The sequence below is a fragment of the Chionomys nivalis genome, chromosome 22 (genome assembly GCF_950005125.1).
Source record: "Chionomys nivalis chromosome 22, mChiNiv1.1, whole genome shotgun sequence".
Taxonomy (NCBI): domain Eukaryota; kingdom Metazoa; phylum Chordata; class Mammalia; order Rodentia; family Cricetidae; genus Chionomys; species Chionomys nivalis.
In genome coordinates this window covers 48,087,889-48,107,426 of record NC_080107.1, presented here as the reverse complement: position 1 = coordinate 48,107,426, position 19,538 = coordinate 48,087,889, and the positions used below count along the sequence as shown (strand labels likewise).

The 19,538-nt window shown below is 44.4% G+C and overlaps 1 protein-coding gene across 4 annotated transcripts in view; it reads left to right on the top strand.

Annotated features, from left to right (window-relative positions):
* The window catches only part of Garnl3 (GTPase activating Rap/RanGAP domain like 3), a 165,208-nt gene that overhangs the window by 38,123 nt on the left and 107,547 nt on the right, over positions 1-19,538 (top strand). For 3 of the 4 annotated variants that reach the window (XM_057754572.1, XM_057754573.1, XM_057754571.1), the window contains exon 3: positions 12,971-13,040. In XM_057754572.1, coding sequence (XP_057610555.1) covers positions 12,971-13,040 — 70 coding nt within the window. Of the gene's footprint in view, positions 1-11,866; positions 11,983-12,970; positions 13,041-19,538 lie in introns of those variants that run through there. The other variant, XM_057754574.1, reaches the window with a different exon arrangement.

The following is a 19,538-nucleotide window of genomic DNA, read 5'->3' as shown; positions in this document are numbered from 1 at the left end:
CCATTCTCTCCACATCTATTCAATATAGCTCTTGAGGACCTAGCTGGAACAATAAGACAACTAAAGGAGATCAAGGGGATACAAATCGGAAAAGAAGAAGTCAAATTCTCACTATTTGCTGATAATATGATAGTTTACATAAGCGATCCCAAAAATTCTACCAAGAAACTTCTACAACTAATAAACACTTTTAGTAATGTAGCAGGATACAAGGTTAACTAAAAAATAAAAATCAGTAGCCCTCCTGTACACAGATGATAAAAGGGCTGAGAAAGAAATCAGAGAAACAACACCATTCGCAATAGCCGCAAATATCATAAAATATCTCAGAGTAACTCTAACCAAACAAGTGGAAGGCTTATATGACAAGAACTTTAAATCTTTGAAGAAAGAAATTGAAGAAAACACCAGAAAGTGGAAAGAGCTACCATGCTCTTGACTAGGTAGACTTAACATAGTAAAAATAGCAATCTTACCAAAAGCAATCTACAGATTCAATGCAATGCCCATCAAAATCCCAGCAAAATTCTTTACAGACCTTGAAAGAATGGTACTCAACTTTATATGGAAAAGCAAAAAACCCAGGACAGACAAAACAGTCCTGTACAATAAAAGAATTTCTGGAGGCATCACAATCCCTGAGTTCAAACTCTACTACAGAGCTACAGTACTGAAAACAGCCTGGTATTGGCATAAAAACAGACAGGAGGACCAGTGGAACCAAATTGAAGACCCGGATATTAATCAACACACTTTTGAACAGCTGATTTTTGACAAAGAAACAAAAAGTATCAAATGGAAAAAATAAAGCATATTTAACAAATGGTGCTGGCATAACTGGATATCAGCATGTAGAAGAATGAAAATAGACCCATATCTATCAACATGCACAAAACTCAAGTCCAAATGGATCAGAGACCTCAACATAAAGCCAGCCACACTGAACCTCATAGAAAAGAAAGTGGGAAGTACACTTGAATGCATTGGCACAGGGAACCACTTCCTAAATATAACCCTAGTAGCACAGACACTGAGAGAAACAGTAAGTGGGACCTCCTGAAACTGAAAAGCTTCTAAAAAGCAAAGAACACGGTCAACAAAACAAAACAGCAGCCTATAGAATGGGAAAAGATCTTCACCAACTCCACATCAGACAGAGGTCTGATCTCCAAAATATACAAAGAACTCAAGAAATTGGTCATCAGAAGAACAAATAATCCAATTAAAAAAAATAGAGTACAGACCCAAACAGAACTCTGAACAGAGGAATCTAAAATGGCTGAAAGACATTTAAGGAAATGTTCAACATCCTTAGTCATCAGAGAAATGCAAATCAAAACAACTCTAAGATTCTACCTAGACCTATAAGAATGACTAAAATCAAAAACACTGGTGACAACTTATGCTGGAGAGGTTGTGGGGAAAAGGGAACACTCCTGCATTGCTGGTGGGAGTGCAAGCTGGTAAACCCCTTTGGATGTCAGTGTGGTGATTTCTCAGAAAATTAGAAAACAACCTTCCTCAAGACCCAGTAATACCACTTTTGGGTATATATCCAAAGGATGCTCAATTATGCCACAAGGACATGTGCTCAACTATGTTCATAGCAGAATTGTTTGTCATAGCCAGAACCTGGAAACAACCTAAATGCCCTCAACCGAAGAATGGATAAAGAAGATGTGGTGCATTTACACAGTGGAGTACTACACAGCAGAAAAAAATAACATCTTGAATTTTGTAGGCAAATGGATGGAGCAAGAAAACACCATTTTGAGTGAGACAGTTATCACATGTACTCACTCATAAGTGGCTTATAAATATAAAGCAAAGAAAACCAGCCTACAAATTACAATCCCAGAGAACCTAGACAACAAAGAGGACCCTAAGAGAGACGTACATGGATCTAATCTACATGGGAAGTAGAAAAAGACAAGAAGATCTCCTGAGTAAATTGGGAGCATGGGGACCATGGGAAAGGGTTGAAGGGGAGGGGAGAGGAAGGGAGGAGACCAGATAAAAATGTAGAGCTCAATAAAAATCAATAAAAAAGGAATCAAGACTAGCAAAATGGCTTTTTAGGTAAAGGTACTTGCTGCCAAGCCTAAAGACCAAAGTTTAATCTTCAGGAGCCATGTGATGGCAGGAGAGAAGCCACTCACACAACTTGTCTTCTGACACCTCACACACACCATGGCACACCACATCCATGTACATATGAAGACACATAAGTACATGTAATTTTTGAAAGTCACAAACAGCAGAGGTACCTGACACTGGAGAGTGGAGTTGCTGTCTGGAAGTGATACTGAGGATGTCGTACCAGAGTCGGGTGCATGGACTAGGGCTACAAGTGTGGGAAGATGTTCATTTGGGTAACAAAGCCCTTATGTGCAGTGGAGTGGCAGGTTGCGTCTGTAGGCTGTGGAGGTATAGAGTATGGGCCAGGAGACCTGATCAGTTCATGTTGCAGCAGAGGAAGGAGGGTGAAAATGGTGAGCAGCTCACCAGTGTTTCAGCTGTAGCTATAGTATTCATTATTTCAAAATTTAAAAATCAAAGGAAAAAGTCTAAATCATTTTCTTAGATTTTTAAAAATTATGTGTATGGGTGTTTTGTTTATATGTATGTCTGTACATCACATGAGAACCTGGTACCCATGGAGGTGAAGAGGGCATCACATTCCCTGGATCTGGCGTTCAGGTGCTTGCGAGGTACCATGTGAGTGTTCTGACCTCTGAAAATTGACCCTGAATCTTCTGCAATAGAACCAAGTACCCTTAACCGCTGAGCCATCTCTCCAGCCCTTCAGATGATTATGATATGAAGACGGGGTTAGGAAGCAAGGCCTAGAATCGGTTCTTCTGCTATTGCAGTGTGATTATACATCCTGGGAAAGCTGTTAGAATTAGATTCTGTCTCATTAGGTCCTGAGTGGGACCTAACATTCTGCATGTCTAACTAGCTCAAGTACAAGGTCCACTGTATAGTGATGGTTCTGGCTGTCTGGGCCCTGCATAAAAGAATCCACTCTGGGATTGTGTATGTGTGTCTTTAAGGTCTGGGTCAGTTAGAAGCAGATCTTGTGAATTCCAGGTGGGAAACATGGAGACCTGGAGAGACAAGCTTTGAAGGGTGTTCTAGCTTGATCTCAGTTGCTTTAATGAAACCACTCAGGCCATCGACAACTTGGGGGAGGGATGGGTTTATTTGGCTTACACTTCCAGGTCATAGTCTATCAGTGAAGGAAATAAGGTCAGGATCCTGGAGGCAGGGACCAAAGCAGAAACCATGGAATGTTGCTGGTTGACTTGTTCATTGAATGCTCAGCTATGTTTCCTCTCCAGCCCAGGCCAGGCCCTAGGGATGGTGCCACCCATGCAGGCTGTCCCTTCTCACATCAGCCATCATGAAGACAATCTCTCATGGCATGGTCAAAGGCTAGTCTCATTGAGGCAGTTCTCTTGTTGAGGTTTCCTCTTCCCAGGCGACTGGATTGTATCCAGTTAACAGTAAAAACTAACAGCACAAAGGGATTTCCTCAAAGATTCAGGCAGTGAAGAGAGGTGGCAGCAACATATGATGTTAGCTGATTATAGATTTTTATATTGACCTTAGTTGTATCATTTATAGATTCCATGTGGAACAATGTTTCTCCCAAACATTTGTGAGCCAAAAATCCCTCTGGTCTTGACTGCACATAGGCCAACATTGTCACTGAAAAGTTGGGTCTTGAGCTGAGAAATGTGTCAGACTGGCTGTGCTAAAGGCAGGTGCTTGGCGGGCATCCTGGAGAAGGCCTATGGCTGTGGATGCTGAGCCTTCTGAGAACAGAGCACATGCCTCTTGGGTGTAGCTCCTGGCTGCTCCTTGGTTCTTGTAGGTGCTCAGTAGCTGTTCGCTGAAAGAGAGAAAACATGTGGGTGCAGATAGTTTTGCTTTTCATGTGTACATATACATGTGGGTGATTGTGTGTGGGTGGGTGTATGTACACGTGGTTATGATGCCAGAGGACAGTGCCAGCTGTTTTCCTCTGATGGCTGCTGTCCTCCTCTACCTTTTTTTTGAGTCATGGTCTCTCACTGACCCTGACTGGCAAATGAGCTCCAGGGATCCACCTTGCAGTACTGGTTACTGCTGTGCGCTGCTGTGCTGTTTCATGTGGGTGAACACACATCCTTGTGCTCGTGTGGTAAGCACTTCATCCATTGAGCACACACACACAAACACACAAAATTTCATATATAGGGGTTTGTTTCTTTCTTTCTTTGTTGTTTTGTTTTGTTAGTGATGGTTTCCTTTTTTGAGAAAGATTCTCACCACATAGCCCTTGGCTGACCTGGAACTTGCTATCTCAACCAGGTTGTCCTCAAACTCACAGAGCTCCTCTGTCTCCCAAGTGCTGGGATTAAAGGCGTGCACCACCACTGGCTTAGATATAGTTTTTTCTATTTATATGTGTATGTATGTATATCTGTGTGAGCGTATGTCACATGTCTGTAGGTGCCTTTCTAGGCTAGAAGGTAATAGCTTCCTTGGAACTGGGGTTACAGGTGGTTGTGAGGTACCTGTGGGGGTGCTGGGAACCAAACATGGGTCTTCCAGAATAACAGCAAATATTCTCAACTACTGAACTCTCTCTCTCTAGCCCTACAGGGATTTGGTTTTGTTTTATTAAACTTTTTTTCTTTGAAATAGGATTTTGTTAGGTGCCTGCGCTGACCTTGAATTGCTCACTCAAGCACTCCTCTTGTCTCAGCCTCCCAAGAAGCTAGATAGTTACAGATGTGTTCCCAACTTTTAGGTAAACTCTTTATTTTGGCATATAATAACAGGTTTGTATGCAGCTGTGGTGAGAAATAACACAGAACACCACTGAGAAACCTTGCATGACGATGGTACAGCAACATCTCAGTAGGAAACAGCGATGGAACCCATTGGTCTTGCTTCGATTGCCCCAGATTTACATACAGTCTGATCTCGTGGGTAGATGACTGTGTCTTGTACCACAGATAAGAGACAGGATCGTTCCATCCCCAGGCGTGGGAGTTGTGATAACCAGAATCCTGTTGTTTCAAGAACTCTGTATAAAGCCAGGAGTGGTGGTGTGTTATCTATAATCCCAGAACCCAGGAAGTGGAGGCAAGAGGATCGGGAGTTTAAAGTTATCTTTAGCCACATAGTTCAAAATCAGCCCAGGCTGGTCTCTAAAAATAACAAACAAAGAAAAATGTTACATAAATAGAATTGTAATAAGTGAAACGTTTGGGACTGGCTAACTCCATGCGCCACGGCTCCCTAAAGAGTCTACCACACTGTTGTGCATAGTGGTTGTGTTTCTTCTAGTTGGCCAGTGGTATTCCAAGGTGCTGATAGGTTGCAGTTGCTTTTATTCTTTGCTCCTGGGAAGACATCTGGATTGTTTCCAGTTTGAAGCTATTATTAATAAACATACGCTGAATGTGTTTTCCACAGTTTTGTGGGTGTACTATTTTTATTCTTCTGAAATAAATACCCCAGAGTGTACCTGCTGGTTATATGGTAACCACAGGTTTGGTTTAGTCAGAAATGGCCTCTTCCACAGTGAGTGGGTGGTCATCTTCCCCAGTGTTTGTCACTGTGGCCGCTTCTCATTTCAGAGCAGCAGTTCGGAAGACCGGCAGAGGTTGTCAGTTATCGTAGGACTCTGTGTGAAAGAGTCAGGTCATATATTTCTTAAAACTTAGTGTGCTCATAAATACGGGAAGATTGTATTCAAAGCGTTCGAGTGGGGGAAGAGGACTAGCAGGCTGGAGAGCTGACTCAGCAGTTATAAGGGCACAGTCTGAACTTCTAGAGGACCAGGGTTCAATTCCCAGCACCCACGTGACAACTCCCAACCATCTCTAACTCCAGTCCCAGGAATCCAATGCCCTCTTCTAGTCCCAGAGGGAACCGCACACATGTGATGCACATGCATGCACGCAGACAAAACACCCATATACATTAAAAACAAATACTAAAAGTAAAAGACTCAAAGGGCCCTGACTTTTGGGATCCATTCACTCCAGAAGCTGTCCTCCTTGATCCCTGCTTTCTGGTCCAGTCCTTTGCTAGAGGAATTCTTTTATGTCATCATTAGAAGTTAATTTATAATCACATCTCTGCTTTTCTGTGTCTCTTGATGCATTTCAGAGAGCATGACACCGGTCTCTTGTATGCCATGAGCTACTCTGGTGCCTGTTGTTGGGAGCCCCAGACTCCCTGCAAGCCTCAATCTGTAGTCTGGCACCATTAAAAAGTTCCTTGGCCTTCAGTGGGGGACCCTGCCATCTGTGTCCTGCTGTGTGCTTGTCGGGGGGCTAAGGCCCTGTGTTGGGGCTCTCGACATTGAATTTCCTTACTGGTGAGCTTCAGAAACTGCCTGGTGTTTCTCACAGAATCCCTTCACTGACGCAGGGAGAGTATTTATTGGTGCTGAGGTTTTAACCATTATCTGGGTCTGAGACCCATGGGAACCTGGCTGCGTGGATCTGGCCAGTTGTGAGTGTTGGCACTGATATCAGGGCCAGTTGAGGGAACCACCAGCCTCCACTGGTCTCCTTACTCAGCAGCTCTTGACTCTGCAGAGGGCCCAATCCATCCTGCTTTCCAGGAATCTAACTTATGTAATGGCAGTTGGTAGAGCCTGCGTGTGGAACGGAAGGCTTGCCTCCACCCCAGGCCATATGTAGAGATTGAGCATGGAGGTCCTCCGCACTCTGCAAGCCTGCGAAGCGTGATCCAGCATCCTTACACATCAATTTGCTGAAACAGAAGGGTTGCTATTTAGAGCCTCGACCACATGGCATATAGGGAATTGGAAGCTTCGTGGTTCCTGTCCGCACCTGCCTGGTTCTGGTGGCCGACTCTAACCAGGCTTCACTTGTCTATTCTGTCGTGTCAACAGTGGGTCCTGAGTATTTTCTAACTGAAGTCACCCTGCTGGGCCAACACTCTTAGGAAAGAGATCAGGTGCTAAAATTGGTGCGTTCCCCTCAGTCTGGTTCCAGGAAACATGCTGCTTGGACCGTACTCTCTTACTGATGCATGAGGAAAGAAGTTTTACTTAAAAACCCTTTAAAAGTTAATTATGTATGCCAAGTGCCCCTACCTGAGAGAAAATGAGATTAATTATTGAGGCAATAATAATAGCAAGCATTCAGATGAGCTTCAGTTTAGCACATTGGCTGCTTTTCCTTTTTTTTTTTTTTTTTTTTATTTTCGAGACAGGGTTTCTCCATAGCTTTTGGTTCCTGTCCTGGAACTAGCTCTTGTAGACCAAGCTGGCCTCAAACTCACAGAAATCCACCTGCCTCTGCCTCCCGAGTGCTGGGATTAAAGGCGTGCGCCACCACCGCCCGGCTGGCTGCTTTTCCTTATGGATTCTTTATAATCCTGTTAAATGGGGTATTTTCACCCACAGTTTAAAGATAAGAGAACTGACATCCAGAGAGGCTAGGAGCCCAGGTCTATGGCTGTAGCAGTGCGTGGAAGGAAGGCTCTCACCTCCATCCATCAACAGAAACCGTGACCTAGGCCCGGTGCTTCCTCATGAACATGCTGTAGCACGGTTAGCAGGTTCCCAGGGACTCCAGAAGCATCCAAAGAGCAGTTTTCAAAGCATCACCTGTGACCACCTGCAGCAGAGCTCCCCGGGCTGCTTGTCTGGCTGGCAGATGGGCTGAGCGCAGCCTCGGACCAGGACCAGGACCAGGGAATCCACACTGTTGCAGAGCTTCCCAGGGAGTCAATTTGAGCGCTTTTGTGGGTATTAGGGATGTGGGGTTATGGGCTGCCCTGAGACCACTACAGGGCATGGCAGTGTGAGATTTTTTGTTGTTGTTTGCTTGTTTTTGTTTTCTTTTGAGAACTGCTTAGTAAATAGCTTGGGCTTTATAAGTCATCAGGGTTTCTGTTGGAATTAGTTGAGTCCACTGTTGTAATGCCAAAGCAAATGGACAGACCATAATAGGTGTGGCTGTGTTCCAAGAAAATTGCTTCAGAAGTGGACAGTGGATTTGTATCCTGAGGTAGAGTCAGCCTGGTCTGTGCATCTTCTACATCCCCTTCTATGGAAGTTACAATGCACTTCCTCCAGTTAGCTACAGAGAGCTTGCTCAAGGTGGGAACTGCTGTGAATTCTGTTTCTTGGGTTGCAGGGGGCATTCAAAGTAGCTAGGTCAGAAAGCCCCATCCTCCCCAGGCATCCAGCAAAAAAATTTACTATGTTAGGCCTAGTGATACAGGTCTATCTTCCAGCGATTTTGGAGATGGAGGGAGGAGGATCCAAGTACAAGATCATTTTGAGTAATTTAGCCAGACTCAATTCCAAAACAGAAAGTTAAAACAAACAAACAAAAAATGTGCTGGGGATTCAGCCCCATGGTAGAGCACTTGAACACACGAGGCCCTAGGTTCAGTCCCCAGCACCAAAAGGAAAAAAAATCAACTAGAAATGCTGTTGCAGTAGATAACCTGATGCTTAGTGATCTCAAAAGTGTGCTATTTCTCATCCAAAGCACAGCCCAGGGAGGCTATCCTGCTCCGACTCTTCCTGTAGTTCTTTAAGATCCCTGTTGTTGTACCCTCTGTGGTCCCCTCCATTCCAGCTACTGAGTAAGGAGACAGACCACAGATTGTTCACAGGAAATGCTCCTGCTGAGATTCGAACAAGGTGCAGACACACCACACTTCACTAGCCAGAATGCTTCTTGCTTGGGGTTCAGAAACTGATTTCTGAATTCCATTAAACCCTTGCTCTCTGTATTTCTATCTTTACTATTTCTACCCATTGTTTTGGCTTGCTTTTCTGCAGTTGTGGTAAAAACTCTAACCACAAGCACCCTAAGGGAAGAAAGGGTTTATTTCAGCCTACAATGCCAGGTCACAGTCTACGATTGAGGGACTCAGACAGAGCAGAACTTGAAGCAGGAACAATAGAGATGTGCCGCTTGTTGGCTTGTTCGTGGCTGATGCTCAGCCAGCTGACTTAGACAACCCAGGCCACCTTCCTACAGGCAGTGACCCTATAGCAGGCAGACACTCCCACATCGGTCTCTCACAGGCATGGCCACAGGCTAGTCAAATTGAGGCAATCTGTCCGCTGAGGTTCTTTCTGAAGGGACTCTGGCCAGCTCAGGCACGGCGAGCATGGCTCTGCCAGGCCTTGCCCTTCTCTCCCATTCCCTCTGCCTTGCTAAAAACCATTAGGTTACACCCCTAAAGCTAGCCACCAAGGTCTGCTCCCTTATTTGGCCACTTCCTCCTCCTTGGGCTACCAGGCCCAGCTATCAAAGTATTGAAGTCTAGCAATCAGAAGTCCCCTTTGACTCACCTAATTAACATGCCCAATCAAAATTAAACACCTCACCCTAACATGGAGTTTCCCTTTGTACCTCTAAATGTGTCACAGTGTTGGATAAATGTATGTAGGCTTGAGAGAGAGAGGAAAAAGACTATAGACAAAATATAAAAGAATACAGTCATAGATTAAAGGAGTAAAGATAATAAAATAAATATTAAACTTGTATAAAAAGTAATAGAATAAAAAAAGCCACATAAAGATGGAATATACACAGAGAGTCTGGATTATGTATACTATTGTGGTTTTTTTGAATTTTTGACTGTAAAAGAGCTAAGTACAGAGAGACATTTCATTGTATGGGCTACTAAACCAAACCAACCTATATATTTTAAAGGTATCTTGACTTTAAAATTTAAGTTCAAGGATATAAGAAGTTCTGCTTTTGTTTCCACAGAGGATAGGAAGCTGTGGATTCCTTACAAGCCAATATGGTTTGATCAGACAAACTGCCATTTTCCTATGTGCCTCATCTGTCTCCTCTATCCAGGCGCAGTCTTTGGTCCCTTCAAGTCAAAAATCCCTGCCCCCTTTCTCTTGTTCCCTTCCCCTTCTCTCTCATCCTCTATCTGTCTTTGTCTCTTATTCCCTGCCCTCTGTCCCTCTGGACAAATAAATCTCCTACCCCTCCACACTGAGACCTTGGTCTTGGAGTTATGAGCAGATACATTCCCTTTCACCCTCTTCCCGGGTGATTCTGGGATACACCAGAGCACCCATTTAGTTCCTTCCAGACCCTGCTTTCTTCCCTGTGAAAGCCAGTGGGAGCCGGCACATGACTTCCCTCTGATTCTGTCAGCTCTGGTTTCCAGGAGCTGCAGCCTCCGAAGGTATGTGATCCACCTTCTAAATTGCTGGAGAGCTCACTTTTACCAACTAGTTTGTAGCTGTGTAAAGCAGATCACTGCCTTTTTAGCTCCCCGCCCCCCAGTCAGTTTTCTTATCCCTTCTGTCAGGGCCACATATTATGTGACTGTGATCACAACCCCTAAGACACTTACTTTGGTAAATGTGTGCCTCCCATTCTGCTTCTGATGCCATCCACACAGGCGCACAGAGACCTGGATTTCTTCATCTTGAAACTCTGCCCTGCTGCAAGCCTTTGGAGTCTCCCACCCCGCTACACCAGGAAGGCTATTGCACCTCCCAGGGCAAGGATCTGCAAGTAGTATATGCCATTTTTGTCCCATCCTGTCTTGACCAGAACTAGATCACATGGTCTCATCAAAAGATGAAACAAATCTGGTCCAACAGTGAGTCTGAGAGAAAGGAGCAAGTTTGTCTGTCTAGTATACACAGCTACATCTACACTGTCTGCCAGGCCTGCCGAGATGGAGAGACCAAGAGGCCCATCAGCAGGCAACCTGCCTTGGTGCTTACCACGAATGCTGTGAGGCACTGACCAGGAGGACCTGGATGATGTGTATATACTTCCAGGAGTGACTGTGTATTGCATATCCACCCTGTGCCAGACAGTGGGTGGAATAATGGGGCCAGGAGCAATCAGAATTCCTTGTAGAGCTTTAGATGACCCCTGCTCCTGGAAACCCATGTGTGGACACCTGAAGAGGAGGGATTTTTGACATAGCTACTTTGGATGCCTCTTACAGGCCCAGATGTGTGCCCCAACCCTGGTTCTGGTCACGAGCAAGCTCTCTGCAGAGCACTAGAGGGAATGTAATTAGGGGGAGGGAAGGGCAGCTGACAGCAGGCATTTATATCGATTGGCATCCTAGATCGATTCCATGGGGTGCTGTTGCCCCTCTAAGAGACATCTAGGGAAGGCAGATACTCTAGGGTGGCATATAGTCGTAGACTGAGATCCGTCATCTTTGCTATGTTTGCTTCTGGCTGTTGACAAAGATAAAGAGCTGACAGTATGTCCCAGAACCTCCTCAGTGGAGGGACTTAGAGCCCCTGTCTTTGCTTTTCATGTTGGGTTTGTTGAGTGTGAGCTGATGCTGCCGCTGCTACCTTAATTGTGGTCCTAACAGAAACCAAAGCCGGGATTGCAACCTGGGCAGAGCATCCACACTGCCTGGGCTTTGCCATGCAGAGACCTTCCTCTGGAGGAGATCTGCTGTCCATGGTAACCCAGCCTAACAGGAGAGAACCTTAGAACCAAATGCAGGGCCAGGACAGTGTCTCTGAGAACATTCTCAGATCACATTCTAATAATGGGCAGAGAGGCCAGACTGGAATAAACCAGAGGGAATTGTTTTAGTCTCTCTTAGAGATTTTTTTTTTTTTGTTTTGAGTAGGGGGAGAAAGGATGTCAATCCAAACAGGAAAGTAGCCTAGGCACGCCTTCCAAACAGTCTTCATTGATATGCCACACATTTTCAGCTAAAGGAGTGAGGGCGAGAAAAGGTTAACTTTCTCATATAAGATGAATTCAGCCATCTCTGTGAAATGGTGGAGGCAGAGCACCATTAGACTCTAATCTCATTTCTCTCATGCTGTCTTTCTTGGAGCCTATCAAACAGTGTCCTGGCAGAGAATCAACTCTGTGGATGCTGAACATCAGAATCGGTCTCTTTCCAAATGTGTCAGGAAGGCTGTAATTTAGAAAATGTAGCTACCTTGTAAGAAAGGATGAAAAGGTACTGAGTGCACCTGTCTCTGCATGTGACAGTCTAACTGGTTTGAATAGATGAAACGTGTGATTCTGGCGGAATTCTGTTTTATGTTGTATGAAAGCTGTTTGCATGCATAGTCAAGCCAAACTTATTAAAGCTGTTTGTACTGGGGGGCTTTCTGCTGTGGAGTCCTAGGTAGACGAAGTAGCCAATAAGGCACGTGCCTTTTGAGAGGGGAGCTATGCATGCAAGATGCAAATGCAATAGCAGTTTTCATCTTTGTTTTATTTGCTCTTGGACCACGGCATGTGAGTTTGCTTATCTGATTTAAGCCTGTTTGGGTGGGGATGGAGGGGGTGGGAAGTATTAGTTGCTGCCATGTCAAAAATAAATATATTCAGATGTTAGATTTTTATATTTTCTCTCTCTCTCTCTCTCTCTCTCTCTCTCTCTCTCTCTCTCTCTCTCTATGTTAACACGTAAAAATCTTAAATTAAATGCTAGGGAAAGGGAGGGGAGCTTATGAGGATTTGGGAATTTTGTCTCCTTCTTAAAATACAGCTTTAAATGATGCTGGTTATTTTTATGTTGCATATTTGGGACAAAGAGATTCCACTCTTTTAAGCAAAAGATAATTGCAAGATCTGGTTCAGCAGCTTTGTCCCTTACCTCAAGTTCCTGCAGGGCTGCCATCCCTTCGGTGATGCGGAATGAAATCATAATCCACCAATAGCTTTGGGAATTTCAATTGATTTCAAATGAACTAAATTTTTAATTTAATCATTCCCTGTACTTCTAGGGATGACTTGGACGTTTTTCTTTTGACTGAGGGCTTGATGAAAGCTTGGCTCTGCAATGGCTGCTGGGGACGGTGTCTGTTGCAAGGAGGTTCCCCTGCAGTGAGGTGCCAGGACACTGCGAGCCTGTCCCATAGCAGCCTTTTTTTTTTTTTTCTCAGAAGGTGTGTAGCCAGATCGCTATGTGTAATACTGATGAAGCATTTTTGTTGCAGCTCTGTCTCAGAAGACCTAGGCTGTAGACGTGGGGATTTCAGTAGGAAACATTATGGATCCGTGGAGCTGGTAAGTTGATGCTGTCTGTTCAGTAGTGGTTCATCGATTCAGGCTTAGAGGCGATTGCCGAGCTCATCAACTCCTTTTGCTGTATGTTTACTATTAAACTGTATGTGTGCCATGTCAAGATTTAATTGGAATCAGTAACTGCTGAAAGATTATGGTTATTTGATCATCTTTATTTCTTTTCATTGCTACGTACTTTTAATCTTGTGTCTTCCAGTTTGTTAAACATATATTGTGGCTTGGTATTTTTCTCTGTTAAGCAGTACATAGAATTAAGTAACTTATAAATTAAGAAAGGTAACATTTTATTTTTATATTATCTTGTTGCTGCAAGTTTACAGATCTAGTTTTAAAAGTTTAATGATCATTGACATTTGCATTCTGATTTTGTCTTTGTTTTCTGGGTGTGGGACAGAAGTTAGAATATATGACTATTTTCCTGTTAAAAGTCTATTAGTTGGGCCAGATTGGTACTGTAACAGATGATAAATGTCTAAAATAAAGTATCTAATTTTTTAATAATGAGACATTATAGTTTGTGATATGATTTTTAGAGTGTACTTTCTTCTTAAAGAGGGAAAATAAAAACATGGTAGACTCAGTGTTTAAAGATGGGATTGTGATTTAGTCTTCCAGTTGCATGGGATTTGAACCATTCCGAGAAAATGTGCCTATAAACTGCACTGGTTATTACTGGTCATGGCTGAGGACATTAGCTCTGCTGTCCTGTTAATTAAATAATAGCTGTTTCTGTCCACTAGCATAGTAGCCAGGACCCACTGTTAATATAAGCGGCATCGTTACAGGGTTTAACTAGGAGAGCAGCTTACAGAGTTGAGTAGCCCTCTGTTTGATTCTAAGCATACATAACAGACTGGGCTGTGTGCCTGGCTGAATATAAATATAAGTATATCATTATAAGTATATAAGTATAAAGTATAAAATGAAAGGTTTGGTCTTCGTTCTTAAGGGGCTGAGCAGATTCCATACATCATCTAAAGAATAAGGGTAGCCACATCAAAGGCACGCTGATTGACTTCGTGCCTGCTGTCAGTTATGGTCAACACCTAGCCCACTGACCCAGGCCACTGCTTCTCCGCGAGGACCCTGGGCATGAATATAATTCAGAGTAGGAAGGGCTAATAGAGAAATACCATGGTAGGAGCTAAGAGAAGGGAGGGAGCCACCCGCCCCAGCAGGGAGCCTCAGGAAGATGGCATGGAAGGCCTCATGAAGGACAGTAGGCTACGGGAGGTGGCACAGACTAGATAACAGATATGGTGGGCAGCAGGATCCTTGACAATGGCGTTCCAAAAAAGCAATGAACAAATGATCCTGCCTAGCAGAGGTGGGGCAGCCAGGAGAAGTAACAAAGCAAGCAGGCTCTGGTTCACATCTCCACAGATCTGTAACTAGTCATCAATAAAGCAGCTTGACTGCTGGCATAGGCTCTAAGTCTTTCTTGTTTCAGCATTTACTGCTGACATGATCTTGAGCATCTCTTGTCCTCAATTTTCTCATCCATAGAATAGGAATACTAAACGGGGGTGGTGGTGGCACACACCTTTAATCCCAGCACTTGGAGGAAGAGTCAGGTAGGTCTTAGAGTTCAAGGCCAGCCTGGTCTACAGGGTGAATTCCAGGACAACCAGAGCTACACAAAGAAACCCTGACTCAAAACAAAACAAAACAAACAAACAAAAAGACTAGGGGTACTAACATTTTCTTCTAAAGCTTTGCCGTGAGGTTGAGATGAGGCAGTGGCACCCAGCACTTAGCATGTTCCATGTTAACCTGCCACAGTAGTGAAGCTGAAATTCAGTAACAGAAGTAGAACTTTCAGAGTCAGATGAAGACTGAACTGGGTGGAGTAGTCTGGAGCCTTCGTGAAGAGCAAGCGAGGTGACGCTTAGAGAAACAGCATGGGTATAACCCGTGAGCTCTCCAGATTTGCGGAAGTCATAGAATACCCAGATGGGCCTTGAGAGCAGCAGGGGAGCTGAGCAGACACCAGAGTCAGCAGGAAAGCTGTTAGGGCGTGGACTGCTGAGCTGCAAATGCAGCAGAATTAACCCACAGTCAGAATTTCTAACAAGTTCCTGCATTGCCATTGATGCTGTTGATCCAGATCACACCTGGAGGGCCCGAAATCACGAATGTAACTGGTCACCAGTCACCCCCCACTCGATGGGATCTATGGCGGGACTGGCTCCAGGGTCCCACCCCACCCTCGAGGGTCACAGCACTCTCGTGCAGCAGATTGTTTAGAGCATCTCATGAGCCTTCTCCTCTGCTAGTAGTCTCGTTCCCGACACTTCCGTTAATCCCGTAAGAATGCACACAAATTAAGACTCCACCCACATAGGAATCTCAGCTGTTTGTTTGCTCGTATAACCCCAATACTAAGCACAATAATAGCATTAGTTGCTTAATAATATTGATTGAATGAATGAATGAATGAATGAGTGTTCTAGCTTGAGAGAAACTAGAGAGCGGTTTAACCCATGAAAAATAATAAAGGAAAAGCTGAACCAAGCCTGTTTGACCACCACAACACAGACTCATTAGCTTGCTGTGTGTTCTGCCTTAACATATGCCACTTTTCTTCCTGATGGATTGCAAGTCTAGTCTCTCCTGGCAACAGTCTAAGCAAGGCACAACTATCGCACCATCAACCATCCCTTATCACTTTCTATCGAAAGTGCTGTCAGGGACAGCAAAATATTGTTTGTAGCTTTTATTGATCTGTTCGTGCCCTTTGACTGGATAGGCAGGAAACTGATGTGGTAAAAATGATAAATGCTATGAGCACAACATAGACTTCTGCTCAGTGCAGTCCCGCCGCAGACTGTCATGCACCCCTGCAGTCAGTGCAGTCCCACCGCAGATTGTCATGCACCCCTGTGCTCAGTGTGGTCCAGTCACAGATTGTCATGCACCACTGTGCTCAGTGCAGTCCAGCCTCAGATTGCCGTGCACCCCTGCGAGCAGTGCAATCCAGTCACAGATTGTCATGCACCCCTGCACTCAGTGCGGTCCAGCTGCAGTTTGTCATACATCCCTGCTTCTTGATGCTTCTAAGAAGTTACCATCTGCATGTGATTTCAAGTTATCATAAATCAGGCTGGAATATTGTTCATTCCTTTGTCGTCCGTGTCTTAGTGGGTGAGCTCATACTCTGTCTGCATGCTACTCCACTGTGCAGAAAAGAAGCACAGCAATGTTTCCCTCTGATGGTGGCAGGGTTTTGTTGTTAGGAACTCAGAGTGGCCTCAAAAATGTCTGGCATATGTGCTGTCTGAATGGTTGGCAATGAGCTTGTTGGAATCTGCAAACTTTCATATTGGAAGATCCTCAAAGGTTTCTTGTTGTTGTTCTCTCTGTCTGTCTCTCTGTCTCTCTCTCTCTGTCTCTCTGTCTCTGTCTCTCTCTCTCTTTCTCTCTCTCTCTCTGTGTGTGTGTGTGTGTGTAGAAGCCATAGGTCAGCATCAGGTGTCATTCCTCAGGTTCCACACTCGTTGCTTTTTGAGACAGGGTCTCTCACTTGGCTTGTAACTCAGGAGTCAGGCTAGGCTGGCCTACCAGGAGACTCCTCCTGCCTCCATCTATTCAGAAGTGCTCAGCTTTTTTATACTGTTATTATTGCTGTTGTCATTATAAAAAGTTTAAACAATATATTTTGAGCACATTCTTTTCCCTTCCCCAACTCCTCCAGATTCTCCCCACTCCCCTGCCCACCTAACACTATGTTCTTCCTTTCTTTATCCAAAAAAAAAAAAGAAAATCAAAGCAAAAAACCCAAAAATACACAAAATATACCAAAACAAACAGAAATCACACATATACACACACAAATGGAGCCTATTCTGTCTTGGTCAACTACTCCTGGGCACAGAGCTTGCCCTAGAACGTGGTTGATACACTGATTGACACTCCATTGGAGAAAACTGGTTTTACCTTTCCCTGCAGGTTTCAGCTGCAAGTCGTTTCTTGGTTAAGAACTTTGTATCTCCACCCGTTTCTCCGTGCTGGGTTTTTGTGTGGTGTGATACCGTGCAGGTCTCACGCGTGCAGCCACGGTCTCTGTGAGTTTGCTTGTATTGCCTCAGCCCTCTTGGTCTGAAAGACACTGGTTCCTTGGAGTCGCCTCTGATTCTACCATATTTATCCCTGAGCCTTTAGGGAGGTTTGATGAAGAAATCCCATTTAAGGCTGAGAAGTCTTTCGGTCTTTGCATTGTCCAGTTGTAGATTTCTCATTTTATTGCCGTTCCTTTAGCAGAATAGCAGGAGTAGGTTTTCCCCAGGGCCCAAGACTACAGTGTCCAGGTGTGGCTTCCATCTCATGGAGTCTTAAACCCAATATTAAACAGACAAAAAGAGTGGGTGAGTCCCATAACATTGTGCCAGTATTACATCAGTATATATTGTAGACCAGTTGCTCTTGTAGGTCAGAGGTTTGTGATACTGATGGTTACTGTCCTCCTCCGGTAGTGTGTAAGATACCTTCCAGCCCCGTGAACACTATCAGCAGGGATGGAGCTTCTAGTTAGGCATCAGCTCCATCTCTCCATATTCAAAGGCACGACTAATTAGTCTCTTCAGCAGTAGGACTTTACCATCAGGTTGTAGAGAGAAACCAATACCCTTGGCCACAGCCTATTATGTTTGGGGTAGGAGTGTCTGCAGGACCCCTTTGGCCGGTGACTCAGCAAGATGTAACCCATTCTGGGCACTACAAGTTTTACTTAGTGACATAGAAGTCTAGATGGGTGCCTAGTTTTTAAACATGGCTTCCGTGGACCAAGCTCAGCTCCCCGTGCTTGTGTAGCAAGCACTTTTCTGACCAAGCTATCACCCAGCCCCCTCGGAATTTAGGAAGGAGTCATTTGTCCTTTTGCTAAGGCACAAATATAAACCGCACTCGAGGGATTGTTCTCCAGAGGCGATCCCTTGCTAATGAGCAACTTAGATGCTGCTTCAGCATCCCTAACAGAACATTGTGCTCTCCATTTGGAGCTGGTAATGCCTTCTGTTTTTGTGGACATTTTATGGACAAAATCATATTCCATGTGGCACGCCCAAATTGAGAGATGAGAGAAGGGGACAGCATATCTCCCTCAGGAATATCAATAATTAAACATTCTACAACTACGATCCCCAGATGTTCTCATTGTATCTGACTTGTGTCTGCATCTTATGCAGCAAGTCAGCTCCCTGAGGGACCTCAAGACACACAGCTTGTGTTCACCAGCATCTTAGCATGATCTCGCCTGCCTGTGTGGATGCTCAGTCTTGCCGACTTTGAGATTTTACCAAGCTGTTTTCTGAGAGTCGCACTAGAGGAATCTTCAGCATGTTAACGTATGAACATGGAGCCAGACATCTTCTGTTTGACTTTATTTTACTGTTGTTGTTGTTACTGGTTCTAACATTTATTAATGCTTACCGTGCGCTGTGCTGAGCTGTGTGAGAAGCAGCTGAGAGTGAATACTTAAGACAACCAGATGAGGTAGGTGTTGCTTGGCTGTGCCTCATCCTGTGGATGCTCAGAAGACATCTGTGAGTTCTGAATGGGTCCCATGCACTGCTGGTCTGAGGTCCCACGGCTAATATTTGCCAGATCTCTGTGTGTGTGCCGCACAACTGTTATTGCAGTTCCAAAGGCTCCTACGCCCTCTTCTGGCCTCTCTGAGCGGTACATGTATGTGGTACACATTTAGGCAAGCAGGCAGGCATAAATTTTAAAAAAGAGTTTTTTGGCTACTAGTCTGCAGTCCTCTGTTCTGGCGGTCTTGCTGCCCATTGGATGTTTTCTAAGAAGACCAGGTCCATCGTAAGAGTGACCACCAGTGCCCTTAATCAGCAGAGTAGAGTAGCCTGCTTCAAGTTTGAGCTCAAAGGTATAATTTCAAACTATTTTCTGTCCAAGAGTTACCCCAAGAGATGTCTGCACTTTAAATGCTTTAAATTTCATTCCTGGAACAAGCCTGGCTGGACAGGAGCTAGGAACGCACTTGGCCCGCCTTGCCTAACCCCTCTCAGACCTGCGTTTCTGGATCTGTGCCCAGACTCTGTACCTTTAAATCCCTGTGATGGACAGTGAAAACCAGCCGTGTGGAACATGGAGTATCTTGCTGAGGGGTTTTATTTTTTCCGTCAGTGTCTCTTTTAATAGGACCTAAGAGAATTTTTTTTCCTTAGGACCAGAAAGTAGCACACTTTTCCTCAGACACAGATCCACTGTCAGTCTGCTAACGGGAAGCTCTCTAGGTGAGAGGGGTTTCTCTCTTTGCAGTGGCCTCCAGGAAGCTCAGAGCTGGGTTTTTTGTTGTTTTTGTTGTTGTTTTATTTTGTTTTTTGAACTTGTCTCCTATAACATACAATGCCCTCTTGTTTTCAGATTGATTACCCACATCTGATATTCTCTTGTGTGCTGTGTCTAAGTTTATCCTTTGAATTAGATATATTTCCGTAAGTTTCTTCAAATCCTCTTTCACAC